This window comes from Arvicola amphibius, chromosome 5 (genome assembly GCF_903992535.2).
Source record: "Arvicola amphibius chromosome 5, mArvAmp1.2, whole genome shotgun sequence".
Classification (NCBI taxonomy): Eukaryota; Metazoa; Chordata; class Mammalia; order Rodentia; family Cricetidae; genus Arvicola; species Arvicola amphibius.
Window position 1 is genome coordinate 119201519 of NC_052051.1, and position 18752 is coordinate 119220270.

The following is an 18752-nucleotide window of genomic DNA, read 5'->3' on the forward strand; positions in this document are numbered from 1 at the left end:
AAAATGGTGTGTTCCTTTTATGCTTGTTTTAGAAACAAGTAGTCAACTAAAGCTAGCATACTGACCATTTTCTTACAGAGCTACTTTTAGTGAATTTGCTGCCAAACATGCTAAAGATTCAAGATTCAAAGCAATTGAAAAGATGAAAGATAGAGAAGCATTGTTTAATGAATTTGTGGCAGCTGCAAGGAAGAAAGAAAAAGAAGATTCGAAGACCAGAGGAGAGAAGGTAAGGTGGTTTATTTCTAGCGGCCTGTTTGGTAGAATGAGGACTAATGATTATACTATTTCCTAACCTTGTTTGTAGGCACAAGCAATTGGATCAGTGTTTTGCACAATTGTTGGTATAATATATATTATACATATATATTTTCATAATCCTTATTTTAGAGACCTCAGTAAACTATTTTGAATTGCTTTAAATTCTGTTAAATAAGGTATCTGGTAAACCTGGAACAAGGTTTTAGAACTACATGCTCCATGGTAACTAAAGTGTGTTAAGATTTCAGAAGTCTTTATAAATACTAACATTTGAATTTCAAAGGGCTTCTTAATCTTTTTATTTCATAAAAATATCATTTTAGTAAGTTTCTAATCTTTCAGTAAATGTATCTTACATATAAATTATTGCTTATCAGAATTAAAGGTCAGCTATAAAAGATTAATGCGTCTGAAATGTCATTTGATAGCAATGTCAGGAATAGAGAGCTCACCGCTGTGGAGGCAGAACAGTGGGAGATGGTACCAGTGGTGTGAGAGCCATCAAAACAGCCACTCTCCTGAGTGTTCCAGTGTGCTTTGTGATGGGGGAAATAGTCCCTCTGGAGCCTCATCATTTCTGACATTCAAAATTGCTTCCTATTGTGGGAAGCTAAAATGTTATGAATTCTATTAAGAAACGTTGTTAGGGAAATCATCCCAAGTCTCATTGTTAAGAAACCTCTTCCAATTAAAATAGTAAGAATATTAGATGAAACAGCTTTTGATAGTTATAGGAGAATTCTGGTTATCTAATATGTTGGGCTTCAAAGTAAACTTTCATAGAATTTACAGATAATTTTAAATGATTATGCTTAAAAGAAATGTACAGAAGATTCATGCAAACAAATTGCATGAATATTTTATATAAGGATCACATAAATGAATTGCTACTCTTTTTAATGTGCTTTTTTTATTTTATGTTCATTGGTGTTTTATCTGCATGTATGTTTGTGTGACGGTGTCAGAAACCCTGGAACTGAAGTTACAGATAGTTTTGAGCCACCATGTGCGTGCTGGGAATTGAACCTGGGTCCTCTGGAAGAGCAGCCAGTTATTTTAACTGCTGAACCATCTCTCTTGCCCCTACTTTTGACTTTTAGAATAATATATTTAATTAATGAAAACCAAACAATCATTTGCTAGTATATGATTACACTTAATGTAAATTGGGTTTTTTGATAACTTAATTTCTATAAACATGTTTGGAATAACTTAATTTTATTTTATAATAAAACTTTGCAGTTTTATTCTATGTGGCCTGTCAGGCAATTTAGTTTTGGTTTTTTTTTCCCCAATTGTAAACTGATTGGCCCAGTATCTCAGGCTCTTCTTGTTAACTAATTCTTATAACTTGTATTAGCCAATAATTCTTGTCTATTTTGGCCATGTGGCTTGGTGCTTTTTTTGGCGAGGCAGTCACATCTTGCTTCCTCTGCGACTGGGTCACGACTGCCTTTGTTTTAACAGCTGCCCATCACTGGTGCTGCTTTTGGTATTAGGGGGTCTCCTAGTTGTGCTGTTGTTGCTTTAGCGTCCCGAAGTTCTGGTACTTGCATATGTTTAGTTTTTCCCCTGATATCCCTACAGTGTGGTGTCCCCAGTCAAGAGCATTCAATAGACAGAACATCAAATAAATCCGAATAAAGACTTCTATAAAATCTTTATCCTCTAGATTATAAAGACAGATTGAGCTAATTTTAAAAATGCAAAACCGATAGACCATCAGAGAATTTATAAGGGTTAAGTGTAATAGATTTTATGTTCACATTTTGTGGTATTTAGTTAATGAAATTTTATCTCTTTTCCTTTGTATTGTTTCTGTTAATCTTAGACTTTAAAAAATGTAACCTTGTTATTGGTACTACTGGCAGCAGTAGCAGGGTATGGATAATTAGGGTCTGCTCACTGTAGCCTTTCATTTTGTAAAAAACATGCCCTTAGAGTTGATTTGCTTTTACTTGATGGGAGTCTGCATTTTGTTTGTAAAGCCAGTACTTGAGCTTTTGTTTACTGCTGCTTAGTGGGAACACTTCATCCTCTTTAACTACACGTTTGAAGGCAACAGTAATGGAGTTACTCATGTTAGGAAATTTGCATTTTTTTTCCTGTTTAAAGTTGTGTGCTTTACAGTGTATTTTTGCTGTGATAAAGATAAAAAAACGGGGGCTGTGAGTTAAGCTGATGGTAAATTTCATTTTTTCCCATTCATTTATTAACTATTTTTCATGCTTAGCAGCTTTAGTAGGCTCATCATGGTAATGCCAACAATGAAAAGATTTTAAGATCTTATTTATAGTATTTGTTTATGTATCACACATGTTAAAAACTGTAACTACTTTATATAGTTTACATCTAGTGTTTGAAGAGTTTTAAGTTAATATAAATTCCCATGGCTTAGAAAATCTTATTTGACACAAAGTACATGTGTTATTTTAGTGTAAATTTCACCTTCTAGTTACCAAATACACCTAGGAATTTGGTATTTATTAGATACAAAGTTGACAAGCTGAATTTTTATTATACTATTTGCCATTATATTAAATGCTTTAATACTTGAAAAACTGGGTTTTGGGGCATTTCATATTATTTCAAGCTAAATTAAGGTTCAAGTTTAATAAAAGAAATTCATGACTGATTGGTTCAAAAATATTTCTGATATAGACGTTCTTTGTCTCAGAACTTTACAAATGATTTTCAAAAAGAACATAACTTCCCATAATCGTGATAGGAGAAATGTGGTTCTGAGAGGAAATGATAATAGGAATAGACAGAAAGCATCATCCGTTCATTCTTGTGCCACACATCTTAGATTATTCTAATGCCATTTCTAATTCCTCGTTCCTCCATTAGGAGAAAGGTAGAATATTTAATCCCAGTGGTTAAAAGGGAGGCTTAACCAGAATCCTTTGTTGAACTGACTCCGGGTTATCTTCTTTTGTAACAGTATGTAATAATCAAAGATGAACATGTAAAACCGTGGAGATTCATAAAGCAAGTGCCTCCCACGTTTCCTCCCCTGTTAAACAGACCTCTCTTGGGGTTGGGGTCTGGGTTTAGTATTACTTAGGGCCTTTGACACTGAATTTGATGATAGTACTTGACAAATGTGTATCCTCTAAACTTTATTGCAAAGTGAATGTGCAGCTACTACTCAAAAAGTCGACACTGGAATACTTTTTAAAACTAATTGTAATTATAAAAATTTGTATAATTAAAAAATGTATAATTTACTTAGGAAAGTAGATATAAATATTGTGTTTTTAAAGCAAATAGAAGTTTTAAATTCTTATATTTTAGACATTTGATAGCAGATCATAAAAACTATTTATGTTCAGTGATTTCTGGATTCTCTCTTAATTTTAATGAATGAAAATTATTCATCTAGTTTTTAAAATGAATCATTCTTACCATCTTCATCTTAAAGTATTTTGCTGTGACCTCATAAGCCTGGATCTTGTTAACACTGTGTATCTCAGTTCGAGTTGATGTTCCGTATGAAAACACACAGCCCTGGACTCAAAGGCTGTAAGCAACTAAATGCTGTTGTCTGTATAGTTTAAAATATGATGGTGGGAATTTGGCAGATTTTAAGTAGTCTGTATGCGTCTTAAGTTTTATCTTTTCTTAATAATGGGGGAATTGCTCTTTCAGTAAGATTCATTGCCCTCCAAATAAGTGACTTTTAAAAGTTACTATGATCATGTTTAAGGTAAGAAGTGGGTTGTTGGGTTGTTAATTACTTAGACAAGGAGAATTTCTCACAGTGCATCATCCTGCTCCCTCTTGTTTTAAAATGTAGATTAAATCGGATTTCTTTGAGCTGTTATCCAATCATCACTTGGACAGTCAGTCTCGATGGAGCAAAGTAAAAGACAAAGTAGAAAGTGACCCACGGTACAAAGCGGTGGATAGTTCTTCAATGAGAGAAGACCTTTTCAAACAGTACATAGAAAAAATAGCTAAGGTAACAGTTATGCTCCCTGGTATTATACCCTTGGGTATTACATTGCTTAATGTTGTTTAAGGGTGTATGGTGCTTGGATATTGGGGTGGAATTATGAATCTTGTAGTTGATTTGAGAGGACATGTTTAGAAATGTTTTAGGCAAAAATTACACTTGAACACTTGTTCACAAGATGTTTTATGGGAAAAAAATCTTCAAGACAGTTTCTCTGTGTAGCCCCTGGCTATCCTGGGACTTGCTCTGTAGACCAGGCTAGCCTTGAACGCATAGATCACTTGCCTCGTCTTCTAAGTGCTGTGACCAAAGGCATGCACTGCCACTGCCCAACTTATGAAAAAAATCTTAATGGTGTTGGTAAGGAGGATAATGTAATTTTATTTTTACAGAATTTAGATTCAGAAAAGGAAAAGGAGCTGGAAAGGCAAGCCCGAATTGAGGCAAGCCTCCGAGAACGAGAAAGAGAAGTTCAAAAAGCACGTTCTGAGCAAACTAAAGAAATTGACCGAGAGAGAGAACAGCACAAACGAGAAGAAGCAATCCAGAATTTCAAGGCTCTTCTGTCTGACATGGTACTTTTCTTCTGAATACTGGACATTGGAAGTCCATTTTATTACCAATGTTCTGTATATTGATTATGAAATATTTCTTATTTGCAGAGCATTTAAAAATTGAATTCTTGGTATTATTGGCATGGGAAAACAAGAAGTTTCAAAGTTTCAATGTTTTACAAATAAAAATTTGTAACTTCAAAACTTAATTTTTAAGATAGGTTTTGGTGAAAGCCATCTTGAAATATTACATACTGCCATTGGAATGCTGAACATAATTGGACTTTTTTTTCTAGATAGTTTAGGGCTAGTAGCTCTCAATTTTCCTGATTCTGTGACCCTTTAGAACAGTTTTCATGTTTTGATGACCCCCAACCATATAATTATTTTCATTACTACTTCATAACTGTAATTTTGCTACCCTTATGAATCATAATGTAACTATCTGATATCCAGGATATCTAATATGTGAGAACCATTGGTTTAGGATCATTGTGGTGATGAGAGGCACATAGTAGATGGTGTGAGATACAGTGCTGGAGGGTGCTAGCCCAAGAGATGGCTCTGAGACTTTCTTGAAGGTCCTCTCCCTTAGCCCTGACGTTCTGCTGTGTGCCCCTCCCAGTCATTCTTTCCTACACTATCTCCTGCTACTGCTGTCACTTCATTCCTTCCTTGCTCTGCTGCACTCTTTTGTGTTCTGTGTCCTGGACATTTTCAGTAGTTTTGAGATCTCTTTCCTTCTGGGCATTCCCCCACGGCTTTTGCTTTAATTCTAGTTGCAATGATTTTGTGAAGAGCAAACCTCATTTTTTGTCTTTACTGGCTCTGGAAGGAGGCAAAGACTCTTCATACTCCTAGCAGCTGCCTGCCAGTCAAGTTCAACTCTTGATTTTTATTTTGTTTTAAAATTCAGTTTCTTTGTTTGTTTGTTTTAGGACAGGGTTTTCCTTTGTTTCCCAGACTGGTCTCAGTGACTGATCCTCTTACCTGTCAAGGTATGAAACCCCATATTTAGTTCAGGTCCTTGGATAAAATTCCTTGTCTGTACCTTCTCTGTCACTCTTGAGCTCCTCGATCCTTGGTGTGCAACTTTCCTTAACCTAAGGAGGCACCTTCTGTCTGTCGCAGTCCTTCACCTTCCTACCGCAGTGACACACTTTCTCGTTTTGAAGCATGCACACTGACTGGGCAGTGGTGGTACATGCTTGCATGCCTTTAATCCCAGCACTTGGGAGGCAAAGGCAAGTGGATCTCTGAGTTAGAGGACAGCCAGGGCTACACAGAGACCCTGTCTCACAAAACCAAATAAATAAATGAGCTAGGCAAAACAAAGAGTGCATACCACCCTCTCCTAGGGCTCTTTCTCATCCATAGCTCCTTGTGTGTAGCATACACCACTGTCATACTTAATACATTTGTCCTATAGAAAATATAAATTCAGAAAGAAATGACAGTTATCTTACTTAGTTGTAGTTCCAGGGCCAAACACATATTTAGATGTTTGATAAATGATAAAAGTATTTGTATACTTTTCTTCCTCTTGGTCTTTTCATTTTCCCCATTTCCTGTCATTGTTTGTAGTGTGACTTAACTTTTAGGACTGTGCCATTGATACTGTGGCGAATCAGCTGGATTTGTGATGCTTTCTGTTACTTTGTTGTTTCCATAATTACATTTTGAAATTTTGAGTGTTTTGTTCTTTGTGCTCAAGATTGTCTTGGCTCTTAGGGTCTTGTGACTCCATAGGAAGTTAATCTGTGGGCACAGAATATTGTTCAACTTGTTTGTACTTTATTCAGTTTTTCTTTTTGTCGGTGTGTAATAGTTTTTAACATACAAGTGGCTTAAATTTACACCAGTTTTTGGGAGAGTGTTGTTAATGCTGTTGCATGTGGGATTTTCTCATACTTTACATTTTGTTTGCTTGTGAGATTATACTAATATTTGTGTGGTAATCCTTTTAACTTTGCTAAATTTATCATTTTTAATAGTGTTTTGGTGGAATCTCCAGTTTTTTCTATATGTAGGATCGTGTCATCCACAACTAGAGACATTTTAAACGCTTACTTTCTGTTTAGATGTCTTTTTCCTCTTGTCTTCTAAAATTATTGTTTTGAGAGGGAGGTCTAAGAGTGGATGTCCTAATAGCTCGCAGCTTGAAGGAAAATGTTCAACTTTTCACTGTTAGAGATGATCGTGGATGGTCTTCATTGCATTGATTTTCCCTATATCCAGTCTATTACGTTTATTTTTGTAAAAGTGTGTCTATGTCCTTGTGCCCTGCAGTATTGTAGACCTCAGAGAACAACTTTCAGGAGTCTGTTCTCCTACCACATGGATTCCTGGGATTAGACTCGGGTCATTGAACTTGGCAGCAAGTGCCTTTACCTATTGAACCATCTTGGTGGTTCCTACTCCGAGTTTTTGTTAAGAAAGGGTATTAAATTTCGATATTTTTTTCTATATCTATTGATAATCATATGATTTTTACCCTTAACTATTTTGTGAATGTGTGTTGCCGTGCTCACCAATTCCCATATATTACTTTGACTTTTGCTGTGGGTTAGAAGTGTTGCTTCTAGTAGATTGGTTAATAAGTCCAGATTTGAGCTCAGGGTTTATTGTATTGCTTTTTGGGGAGGAGATATACTGAGTGATAGAAGACGACAAAATTAACATTTTTTTAATTTGACACATTTCGAGACTTTTTGTTTAAACTTTTTAGTGGTCATAACTGGAAGATGATCAGCTCCTCATTTTTACCCACCACCCCCAGCTTGAGTATTATTTCATCATGTAATTGATCACTGGGAATTAAGGTGTCTGTTCTAAAATAGGTGTTAGGTGACTTCTTAACTAAAATGGCTTAAGGTTTTTTGCTTAACTAAAACCTTAACTAAAAAGGCTTTAAGGTTTTTGCTTAAATTACTGGAAATGTACATTGCTTGGTTGTTGGTTAACCTGGTGGTAAGCTAATCTCCTGAACAATTCACTTTCTAAATGTATGTAAAGTGGTCTTTTACCACAGGATCCCTTTATGAGGTAATGTAGTTGAAAGGGTCGTTTGTTTTTCAGGAAATGTATTTTAGTTTTGAATGTGACTACCTTCATAAAGCCCAGATGAAGTTAATAATTCCTGACCACAGTGTTGAGCTTCTTATTGTGTAAATACACAAAGTCCACTTGGTGTTGTATGTGGGTGTGCATGTGCACGCGCGTGCATATGCACACACCAAGCACACACATTGTTCTCTGTTTTTAGGTACGTTCTTCTGATGTGTCATGGTCTGATACAAGGAGAACCCTCCGGAAAGATCACCGTTGGGAATCTGGGTCCTTATTGGAAAGAGAGGAGAAAGAGAAGCTTTTTAATGAGCACATTGAAGCACTTACCAAAAAGAAAAGGGAGCACTTTAGGCAGCTTCTGGATGAAACTTCTGCGGTGAGAGTCCCTGTCTTTTATTTCCGGAATCTTCATTTATAGTGTGATAGTACAATATATTGACATAGTTTTTGGTGTCTTGGTCAGACCCATTTTTTAATTTTTAGGCTTTATGACATTCTCTTCTGATTTTCCCACTTTAAAGCATGCCACTTTGTTCTCACTTGTCAGGAATGAATGAGTTCTTTTTGCAGCTTCCAAATGTATAGCTGCTTCTCTGGTGACTGAAGTGCCCTTAGCTGTGCATTACCAGTGGGATCAACTTCTTTCCCTCTGTTTGCAGTGTGGTGCTAGAGCCCCTCATCTGGCAGTTTGTATACTTTGTTATCCAGGTTTTGTTCCTGTTTATCTGCTCTTTTTAGTGATGGTTTCTTCAGAAGTTATGATGTTTGCCCATGTAAATACAGGGTTTACAGGTGATTGTCTTAGGCCACCTTGAAAGTATGGCCATGAAAATAACTCTTGTGTCAAGCCAGCAAAAAGAAATTGCATTAAAGCTGCTCCCTGTCCCTAACTAGTCCAGTTACGCTTGGGCATTACGAGAGATTGCAGGTCAGTGTGTAATATTATGTACCATATGTGCTGCAGTTTGACTCCCTGAGTAAAAGGGAATTGTATTTATGTTTTCTCTTTGTTTTTTTCAAAGATTACCTTAACATCCACATGGAAAGAAGTGAAAAAAATAATTAAGGAAGATCCTCGGTGCATTAAGTTCTCCTCTAGTGACAGGGTAAGAGGATTTGGGATAGCTCTTTATAGCACTTGGGTTTGCATGGAATTAACTATGTAGCTCAGGTTGACCTCCTGCCTTAGCTTACAGAGTGCTGAGACTGCACATGTGCACTACAACCCCTTGGCGTTTACAATACCAATAGGTAGGCATGTCATTAGTGGCTCCACCAAACATGATTTTAAGTGAATTCATTATGAAAGAGAAGCCAGGATTTAGGTATATTTTATTTATTTGCTTTGTTTTTCAAGATGGGGTTTCTCTGTAAATTCCTTAACTGTCCTGGAATTCACTTTATAGACCAGGCTGGCTTTGGACTCATAGAAATCTACCTGGCTCTCTGCCTTCCTAGAGCTGGGATTAAAGGCATGTGCTGAAATGCCTGGCTTTCAAATACATATTTTTAAAAATTGTGCTCTATACATTAACAAGAAAGCAGTAATCTAAAGCTTATAATTTTAATTAGTAGGGTTGAGTTTGGATTAAGGATCTTACCAATTGAAAGAAACTATACTTAGTTTCTGGTAGGAGAATATTGGGCTGGCAGTTGGTACTCATTTCCTATGAAGTCACTGACAAACAGTGTGAGGTCCTGAGTTTTCTGCAGAAGAGACTACAGCAGCAGAGTCTCCTGTGCATGAGATTTTAAAAGCAGAGCCAAGTTCTTGTGCACTGGCTTCTGTGTAGGAAACAAACTCACCTGATGTCTCATATAAGAAATAATATAAGCCGGGCGGTGGTGGCGCACGCCTTTAATCCCAGCACTCGGGAGGCAGAGGCAGGTGGATCTCTGAGTTCGAGGCCAGCCTGGTCTACAAGAGCTAGTTCCAGGACAGGCTCTAGAAACTACAGGGAAACCCTGTCTCGAAAAACAAAACAAACAAACAAACAAAAAAAAGAAATAATATAGCAAAGTACGTTTCCATAACACACCATCTGTCCCTCTGGGGTTACTGGTTTTGTCACTGATTGGTATCTCGAGGTCTGACATTGAAAAGCACAGAGACTGAATTTCTCAAACCTTAGTCAAACTCGACTAAGTTGAATTTTTGATGTGTTTACCACAGAATATGTAGAACTAGGAAAGAGTCATAGACTGATAGCCAGGGGGCCCACTGTCAGTTCCTAATTGACCTCACTGCTCATAAGGAATTGATAGCAAGGTCTATACAGATAATACAGAACTTTTATTACAATTCCTCACGAGAAAGCTAAATGCACAATATGTACTTATGTTCTGAGTGTTCTCTTGCTCTGTATATCCATACATTATATGGCATTATTCTTTGTGCTGAAAGATAGACACTCTATAGAAAATGAGTGCTTGATTCTTAGTGCCTTGTTTCTCTTGTGCTTACTTCCTGAGGACATTATGAAGACAGCTTTCATTTTAGCTGAATGTACCTCCACACCCTTGTGGTTTTCTTTCTTTCTCCTTAAGAATGTGTAGGTTAAGCTGGGTGGTGGTGGCGCACGCCTTTAATCCCAGCACTCGGGAGGCAGAGGCAGGCGGATGTGAGTTCGAGGCCAGCCTGGTCTACAAGAGCTAGTTCCAGGACAGGCTCTAAAAAAGCTGCAGAGAAACCCTGTCTCGAAAAACCAAAAAAAAAAAAAAAAAAAAAAAAAGAATGTGTAGGTTATATACTACAGTAAGTTCTATAGAAAAAAAAATATCATTTCTTTGTCTTTTTCTATTCTGAATTTTATTACAGGACTCACAGATTACTGCTTTAATAAAGAAGTTGTTAAAGTTTGTGGGTTTTCTCGTTAATCTTATTTTTTTCCCTATCCCTGCAGAAAAAACAAAGGGAATTTGAAGAATACATCAGAGACAAATACATCACTGCCAAAGCTGACTTCAGGACACTCTTGAAAGAGACCAAATTCATCACGTACAGGTGCGTGCAGTCAGGTGTTCCACTGGCAGCGGTGTCTCCTAGCCTGTACTCTGATGGCAGAGCATACTGTTCACTCACACACATGTTGACATTGTGAGTTGTAGGGGTCAGAAGATGCCAGCTCTCCGCAAAGGCAGATACAGGCTGTACCACAGTACCTTTTTGATTTTGTTTTGCTTTTTAAAGAAAGGGCCCAGATGTCAATTCTTATTTTGTGTTATCTACATCCAGTTTTTAAATACACTTTTATTTTTACTTCACTGCTTCTTTTTACTTTTTTGAGGACCCCCAACTCTTTAAGAATTGTAATTTACAAAGAGACTTGAAATGAATCCTTCACTATGAATTATCTTTGCCTCCTCTGAGGACTGCTGAGTGTGGTTAGACTGTCAATGCCTGAAATCATCTTGTTAAGACAGAAAAATCATTTTTTCCCTCTTGGGAAATCAGTTTGCTGGGTACACTTATTTTTTAAATAAAAAAAAAAAAATCAGAGCCCTTGAAAGGTTTTGGTGTGGCACACCCAGTAACCCACCACCACTAGTAACCTTTCATCAGGAAATCAGTTTGGCATTGCCTTCAGTTATGTGCAAGGAACTGGTTATGCTTCATGCTCCAGCATTTCTTCCTTTAAAGACAACCTTGATGAAGGGTGTGCATGGGAGGATAGATAGTGCTGAGGGTGTGGTTCTCAGGTGTTTTGTCATTTGGATTTTTTGGTCAGGATCCTTAATGTTTTGCATCAGCTTGGGCTTTTAAATTAGATGTGAAGTAAGACTTCTTTCTACATTTTTATAGTTAATTTAGTGAAAGATGTGAAAGTGAAAGCTTGTGAAAGATGCTGGGATTGGCAGCCCCGCAGACTGAAGTCCTCTGTTCATCCACAGAACAGGTACAGCACGGGCAAGATTTACCTACCCACCCTCAGCCCTGATCTGGAGGGACCACCAGTAGGGGTGGGAGGGTAATTCAGCTTCTGAGGCCCTTTCACTCCTTGGAGTCTTTGCCGAGGCGACTTACAAAGGTGACTGCTGCAGTGACATTTTTCTTTAAAAAAAAGTGGAAACACAATTAGGAACTAGATGGACATTTCCAGCTCATTTCTCAAAGACCAGTGAACAGCAGTCAGTAATTCTTGTACTTTTTTTTTCTTATTTCAGATCCAAAAAGCTAATCCAAGAATCTGACCAGCACCTGAAAGATGTAGAAAAGATTTTGCAGAATGACAAACGGTATCTAGTACTGGACTGTGTACCAGAAGAGAGGAGGAAATTGATTGTGGCCTACGTTGATGACCTGGATCGCCGGGGTCCACCTCCACCTCCTACAGCATCAGAGCCCACTAGACGATCAACAAAATAATTCTAAATACCCTTCCCCGGGCTCTCTGTTAATTGAAAACGCTTGCATGAGCCAAATGTTCAGGTTTTTACATACATGTGCATTAGTCAACCTATTGCAAAACCACCTGATGAGCAGAAGAAGCAATTGTGAGCAGTCTCTGAACAGAACACTTTGAAAATATTTAATGCTTTTCTTTGTGTGGCATGACTGACATACATACTCAAATATAGGCTGTCTAGTAAATTTAAAATCTTGAAGCTAAAAATCATCCTTTTCTGAGGTGTGGAAGTCAGTGACTTGGTGTTCTCACTAGCAGTGTTACTCAGCAAGACAGGAGCCTTTGTGGTTGGAGCTTGCAAATACCACAAACTCCAAGAAAACTAAGGGGTTTGTTTTGATTTTGTTTTTTTTTTTTTTTTTAAGCGGGTAAAAGAGAAAACACTGAATTGAATTCTTGCGGAGACTATGACTGTTCTAATGGACACACTTTAGAGACCTTTGTCTCTAAAGAACAGTTTAGTTATATTTGTTTACTTCTGTGCTTTGATTCTCCCCTCTGAGTTAGAGGCCAAGTCTTGTTTAGCCCAGGAGAAGATTTATTTAGTAATTTCTTCTCAGGTATGAACACATTCTTAACTAACATGTTGACCAGAATAGAATCCTGGTTAAATATACTTTCTTCTCCAGTGAATGATCTTTACCCAAATTCTGAATTAGATACAAAATTACCTTTCTGGGTGTTCCCTGTAAACTACTCCTGTTTGAATGTTGAACTTTTGTTTCTAAAGTTTAATTTTAAGATGTTTGAATGTTCAGTTTATGTATTTGAACTACAATAAACCAACCCTTTTATATATGTGGATTGTAAATGATTATTGTTACACAATATATTTTATAAAAACTCTTAAACCTGTTTTTTTTTTTATTTTTAAAGAAAGCAAGTGAGATTTGAGACAACTGACTCTTGATAGTATGTAGTTTTTAAAGGCTTGACTATGATATTGTATTTCCAATATAAAAGACAAGAAATTTTGTAGAAAGCCTATTCTTCCTTTTTCCTTTGTGTGCCTATGTGTTCAGAGTCTTTTAATGCTACCTGGTGCTTAGAAGCAAGAATATTGTTATTTTTGTTTTCTTGTTTCTATCTTAACATATCAAAGGTTTGTGCCTTTTGGGCTTCCTTTCAACTTGTCGTGTATATACCATGAACTTTACTCTGATGTTAAGTTCTCCTGGCTTTCCCTTTTCTCTCTCTGCTTCTCTCGTTATCTTGCTCTCTCTTGTTCTCTCTTTGTAAATCCATAGGTTGCTAGTACCAGGGTGCCACATAAATAAGATGTGTGAGAGGAGAGGTTAATTGCCTTACTTCTAGTCTTCCACCTTCTGGGATGGCAACAAAGCCTGAGAAAGAAAAGAATACCGGCCTGACCTATTTGTGTTGTGTATAACATTCCTATCCATACTCTTTAGTATTTGGTGTCATAGAAATTATGTGAGCTGTTGAAGACTGGTATTGATGAGCAGACTGAGCTCTAAAGCTGTGAAAGTGATAGACAAGTAGAATTTGTACACCACCCCTTTTGAAATTCACGTTTATAAATTTAGTGTTTTTTTCTGAGGAGTGAGACTGAATGCTTGCCAAAAGGAAAACTATTACCGAAGTGTGCCTTCCCTGAGGCCTTCATTCTGAGTTCCGTGTGGTAGTGTCTGCACATCCACCACATCAGTCATAGTAGAAAAGAGTGAAGAAACAGCTTGATGAGATGGAGCTTCTGTTTCCTTGTTTGGGCACACAGTCTTTGTGTGGACTGTTCTTAGAAGGAGTGAGTCAGTTCTTCCCTTGCAGATTTTTAAAGAGATCAGATCAGACTCTGATGTTCTTATTGAACGATTCATTATAATTATATGTTCTTTTATGTGTAGCTTAAGGTGTTACTGCAGCTTATCTAGAAACCTGGGACTTTGTCACCCTCAGGCTACCTCATAAAGCCCTCTTGTTCTTACTGATGGTTTGAAATGCTAATTCAAGACACAAGACAGCATTCAGTCTGTAACACCTGTCAGAAGTAAAGCATTGCTTTTATTTCTTTACAAGATGTCATATACTTGAAGTGTACGCTCTACATATTATGTCTATAAAACAAAAGCTTCTTTCAGTTCCACTGGCAGCTCTTCATGGATCTGGATTCACAAAGCAGTTATTTTGGAATCTTGGGCTATACTATTTATTTTAAAATGACAGCTTCAAATCCAGTTTATCCTGAAACAAGTGAAAAGGAGCGCAGCTTTGTCTCTGTGAATACTACAGCCTTTTTTTTTTTTTTTTTTTTGAGACAGGGTTTCTCTGTGGCTTTGGAGCCTGTCCTGGAACTAGCTCTTGTAGACCAGGCTGGATACTACAGCCTTTTGTAGTAAAATCATTTCGAGACTGAATATTGCAAATGACAGTTCTTGGTACGGTACAGAATATTCCCCAAACTCCTCCCTTGCTTGTTTTAGAGGCATTTTTATTCTCAGAAGTACCCAACAGTGGAAAAAAAATCCCAAAATTTTATTAATGGAGCAGTTAAGAATCATAAGTGTCTTTTTATCTTTAAAGGGGGATGCATGATCACGTCTTATTGGCTTGCTGCTATACTCAAATTTTCCACATCTAGGAACTCCGAGTGCTTATATTGTTCTTTGCTTTGTATAGTCCTTGGGACCATTCTCGTCTTCCCTAAATTTCGTGTTATTTGCTGGGTTCTCTCTCTCTTTTTGAATGTGTACTATTCCACATTTTGTTTCACTTGATGATATATCTTAGAAGCCCTGCAATATTTTAAAAGTTAAGGGTATTCAAGTTTGATGACACAGGGAAAGTCCCCCCTCATTTTCCTTTAACCAGTAGTTAATACCCGTATCATTAACTTCAGCTTACAGTCTACCTTAGAGAACAGAGATCAAGGAGAATATATTTCAGCTTGTAGAAGAATACTCTGTTTGGGGAGAGACATTATAGTTTGAAAATTCTCTGTATTATTTTATATATATATATATAGTCATGTTAGGCTACTAATATTCTCAGAATTTGCATCTAAAACTCATTCAGGTATATTTTTCAAGATTGAAACAGCTTTTATACTGTAAGGAAAACTTGAATTTACTTAAAATTGGGCCCCAAAAGCCATGGTTTGAAGTTATCCCAGAATAGAAGATGTATTCATTATTTTGTAAATTTTGCTCAGAAAAATCACATGGACTTGATATTAACATGTACTAAAAGCAAATGGAGAGAACTACAAGTAAAATTTACACTTTAAAAAAAGCCAGAGAAGATAAGAGATTTTGAGCTATGCTTAGGTGAAATATAACTTGCTGACTGACTTGAGGCCAGCAGTTTCGGGAAGATAGAGAGTACACGGGCTCAGTCTGATAAACTACTCCAGCCAGTGCAGTACCCTGGGCATATGTTACTGTGAACCCAATAATCACTTTGCTGTAGCTTTCTTTACATAACACTTCTAATAAGTTCTTTAGAGAACTCTGAAGCATAAGCACTGCATGCCAATCTACTTACCAGGTTGAATGGTTTGGAAATGCAGATAGAAACCTTTGCAGTTTCTAATGGTAACTTATAATCAGGAATATGGCTAAGCAACAGCCCAAGTAAATACAATAATCACAATTTGTTTTTCTTTGAAAATCAAGTCCATTAATTGCAGCCCTCTGTCTCTTGGCCTTCATGTTCCCAGGGTACAGGGTCATTGTCCTGCGCTGAAGGGACAGCATCCCTCTCATGCCAAAACTGCTCAACGTCAGGGAGGACGGGAGCCACTGCCTTATCAGTTTTCTCTTTGCTGGAGTTGGGAAAGTCAGGTCTGTCTGTCTCTTGAGTGGATGTTTGGGGCTCTGGAGATGGAATCTTGTCAGGGAGGGCCTCTGTGTTTCCCGCTGGTGCCCCCTGAACCTCCGAGGCAGCTGCAGGCGTTCTGGTTATCATCCATTTCCATAGGCCTTTCAAGCTTGCCTTGACCTCTTCAGACATCACTAGAAAGATGAGAGGGTTTGCTGTAGAGATGGAAAACATGAGAACTTGAGACAGGGCTATAAAACCCTGTGGTGGCAGCGGACCTCCAGCCTTCAGATGCCATACCCACAGCCAGGCTACCCATTCGGGGAGCCACAGCAGAGCAGATGTGACCGCAGTGCTTAGCAGCATCACTGTGAGTTGCTTGGAGCGCATCTGGTTTCTAAGGCTTTGCGTTTTCGTGCCTCGCTTTTTGCATTGGTCATAAGCTCGCCAGAAATAGAAGCTGGCTAGAAGTAAAGGAAGGCAAAACACCAGGAGAGGGTAGAGCTTGCCGAACATTGACATGAATTCTTTGGCCACGGCTGGCACGTCCAGGAGGCACATTTCCACACCTCCGTGAAGTCTGGTGGTGCTAAAGAACCATTCTGGCAGGGGAAGCAGGCTGGCCACAACCCAGATGGCCACCAGCACTGACCAGATGGTGCAGTTGTGGATACTCACTTGCTTGCCTGGGTCTCTTGCATACATGAAGCACACTTTGGCAATTACAACAGTTGTCAAACTCTTGGCTGCCATGCATGTGTGGATGAACCAGTCAGAGGACTTGCAGACGAACCAGCCGAGATCCCAAACACCTTTGGAGTATGCTGTAGCTCGGACAGGTGCAGAGAAGAGCAGGAGAGAGATGTCAGCCAGGCTGAGATTCAGAATCAGGGAGTGGATCATGGACGGCTTGCTTTTCCAAACACTATGAAGGAGGATGCCAATCACACATAGATTCCCCACGAAGCCCACCAGGCACACAGCCACCAAGAGAGCCGGAATGACGGTCCTCCAGTCCTTGGAGTCAGATGGCAGGTACCCTCCTGCAAAGTGGAGGCGGTCAAACGACACATTCATGATGCTGGAATTGGAGTCAGCAAAGACAGCGGCCAGCATTGCCTTTCCCATGGAGCTCCTCCCTGTAGATGTTAGCTTCTGGTTTAGGTTGGTCTTTCTCTTAGCTCTTTTGCATAAGAAAAAAAATACCCTCTGTCGTCCACACTGACGACACTTCTGGACCCTCCCCTTGCGTGTTCGCTGACAATGGAAGGCTGGCCACTGAGCTTTTGTGCTGCACACAGTATACCTGTAACTGCATGGAATGACAGGCAGCGGGGGGTGTGTTGATACAGCTCATTAGCAAGTCTAATACTAAATACCAGCTTCATGAGGTGATAACACATTCCCATAAATGATAAATGAGTCGAAACATACACATAAGTAGGGGTGCTCCCCTGGGGTGAGGGCAGCATGGGAGGGGAGGATCATTAGAAGAGGTATTTTCAATAAGTTGTTTCTAAACTCTTGACTGGATTTCTAAGTACAGACTGCTCTGTGGTTCAGTAGACACCTCAGGAATCCAAGTCCCTTGAATTTTCACATGCATCAGGATCCAACAGCTTGATGTTGGTCTAGACAGGGCCCAAGAGTTCTCTCCTATCATGTTCCCATTGGGTGTTGCTGCTGCTGCTGCTGCTGCCGCCGCCGCTGCTGCTGGGAGACCACAATTTAACCAGTGCTCTCTCCCCTCTTGTCTTTCCTCTGCAGACAGGAGCATTCTCTCTCCTCAACCCTCACTAGCCTATCAGTTCCAAGATCAACTGGCTGGTAGCAGGCAAAGTTGAATAGTGAAAAAGTTGGAACAGTGTTTTTAAATCCAATTATGGATGACCTAAGTTTATTGCGGATTTTCTAGAGGTACTTTTGGAGCTCTGAACTAGTTTACATACTAATCAGACCTCAGCAAGTGATGGTGATGAAGCCACGCGGGAAATGAAGCTTTTCAGAATTTTTATGTTGAAGGCTTTGAAGGGGTTTGAGAGAAAGTACCATTTTAAAGCAGAAAAGCCAGCAAGGTGCCGCAACTAGTAAAAGCAGCTGCTTTGCAAACTCTGGCGACTTGAAATCCACTCCCCAGAGCTGCCCTCTGTCCGCCACAGGAGCGGTGACGCTCTTGGCTGTGCATATATATCAATGCACAAAATACACAGTGACAAAAAGGTTGGGGGAAGTAAAGCTCAGGTGAGTGGAATTTCCCAGGCAGTGGACAGTGGAGGGGATCAGAGAAGGTGGCATTGCTCAGACAGGAATAACCAGCAGATGGTACAGTTTATCCGGGGACTGATCTCCCTAACAGGTTTATGGAAAAAGTGTGGTCTAGAAAGCCCAAGATCTAAAGGGCAGTGCCAGGTGGGAGCGGGGAGAACTGTCCCACTGAGTGTGGCTGCGCATAGGCTTCTAGCTCTAGTGGCCAGACCAGAACAGCCAGGCTATGATTGAGTCATGCCTCCGGGTCCTAGTACTAATTGTGCAGTTTTTCCCAGGGAAGGAAAAGGAGGGCACAACAAAAACCCTGGATGTCGCAGACATACATGCAGGCAAACACTCAAACATGTAAAGAATCAATAAAGCTTAAAAGAACCAAAACCAAACCAGCGAAGTGTAGCAGTCCATCCACTGAGAAGGCTGGCCGTGGTGCTGGACTGCAGCTTCTGTTATTTTCCCAGG

At 38.9% G+C, this 18752-nt stretch overlaps 2 protein-coding genes across 6 annotated transcripts in view; one reads left to right on the forward strand and one right to left on the reverse strand.

The window, feature by feature from the left end:
- The window catches only part of Tcerg1 (transcription elongation regulator 1), a 52812-nt gene extending 39766 nt beyond the window's left edge, over window positions 1–13046 (forward strand). For 4 of the 5 annotated variants that reach the window (XM_038329620.1, XM_038329622.1, XM_038329623.1 and 1 more), the window contains 7 exons: window positions 79–229; window positions 4061–4225; window positions 4612–4794; window positions 8039–8218; window positions 8865–8948; window positions 10746–10846; window positions 12007–13046. In XM_038329620.1, the coding sequence (XP_038185548.1) occupies window positions 79–229; window positions 4061–4225; window positions 4612–4794; window positions 8039–8218; window positions 8865–8948; window positions 10746–10846; window positions 12007–12208 (1066 nt within the window). In that variant the 3' untranslated portion in view covers window positions 12209–13046. Of the gene's footprint in view, window positions 1–78; window positions 230–4060; window positions 4226–4611; window positions 4795–8038; window positions 8219–8864; window positions 8949–10745; window positions 10847–11644; window positions 11739–12006 lie in introns of all 5 variants that reach the window. The other variant, XR_005285372.1, reaches the window with a different exon arrangement.
- A 2838-nt stretch (window positions 13047–15884) lies between these two features.
- Gpr151 (G protein-coupled receptor 151) lies at window positions 15885–17153 on the reverse strand. Its single transcript, XM_038329251.1, has one exon. It carries the CDS (start codon window positions 17151–17153, stop codon window positions 15885–15887), a length of 1269 nt encoding a protein of 422 aa, XP_038185179.1.
- Between the last annotated feature and the right edge of the window lie 1599 nt (window positions 17154–18752).

Excerpts from the sequence above, each read along its gene's own strand:
- Gpr151 (XM_038329251.1), bottom strand. The coding sequence starts at position 17,153 with ATGGGAAAGGCAATGCTGGCCGCTGTCTTTGCTGACTCCAATTCCAGC.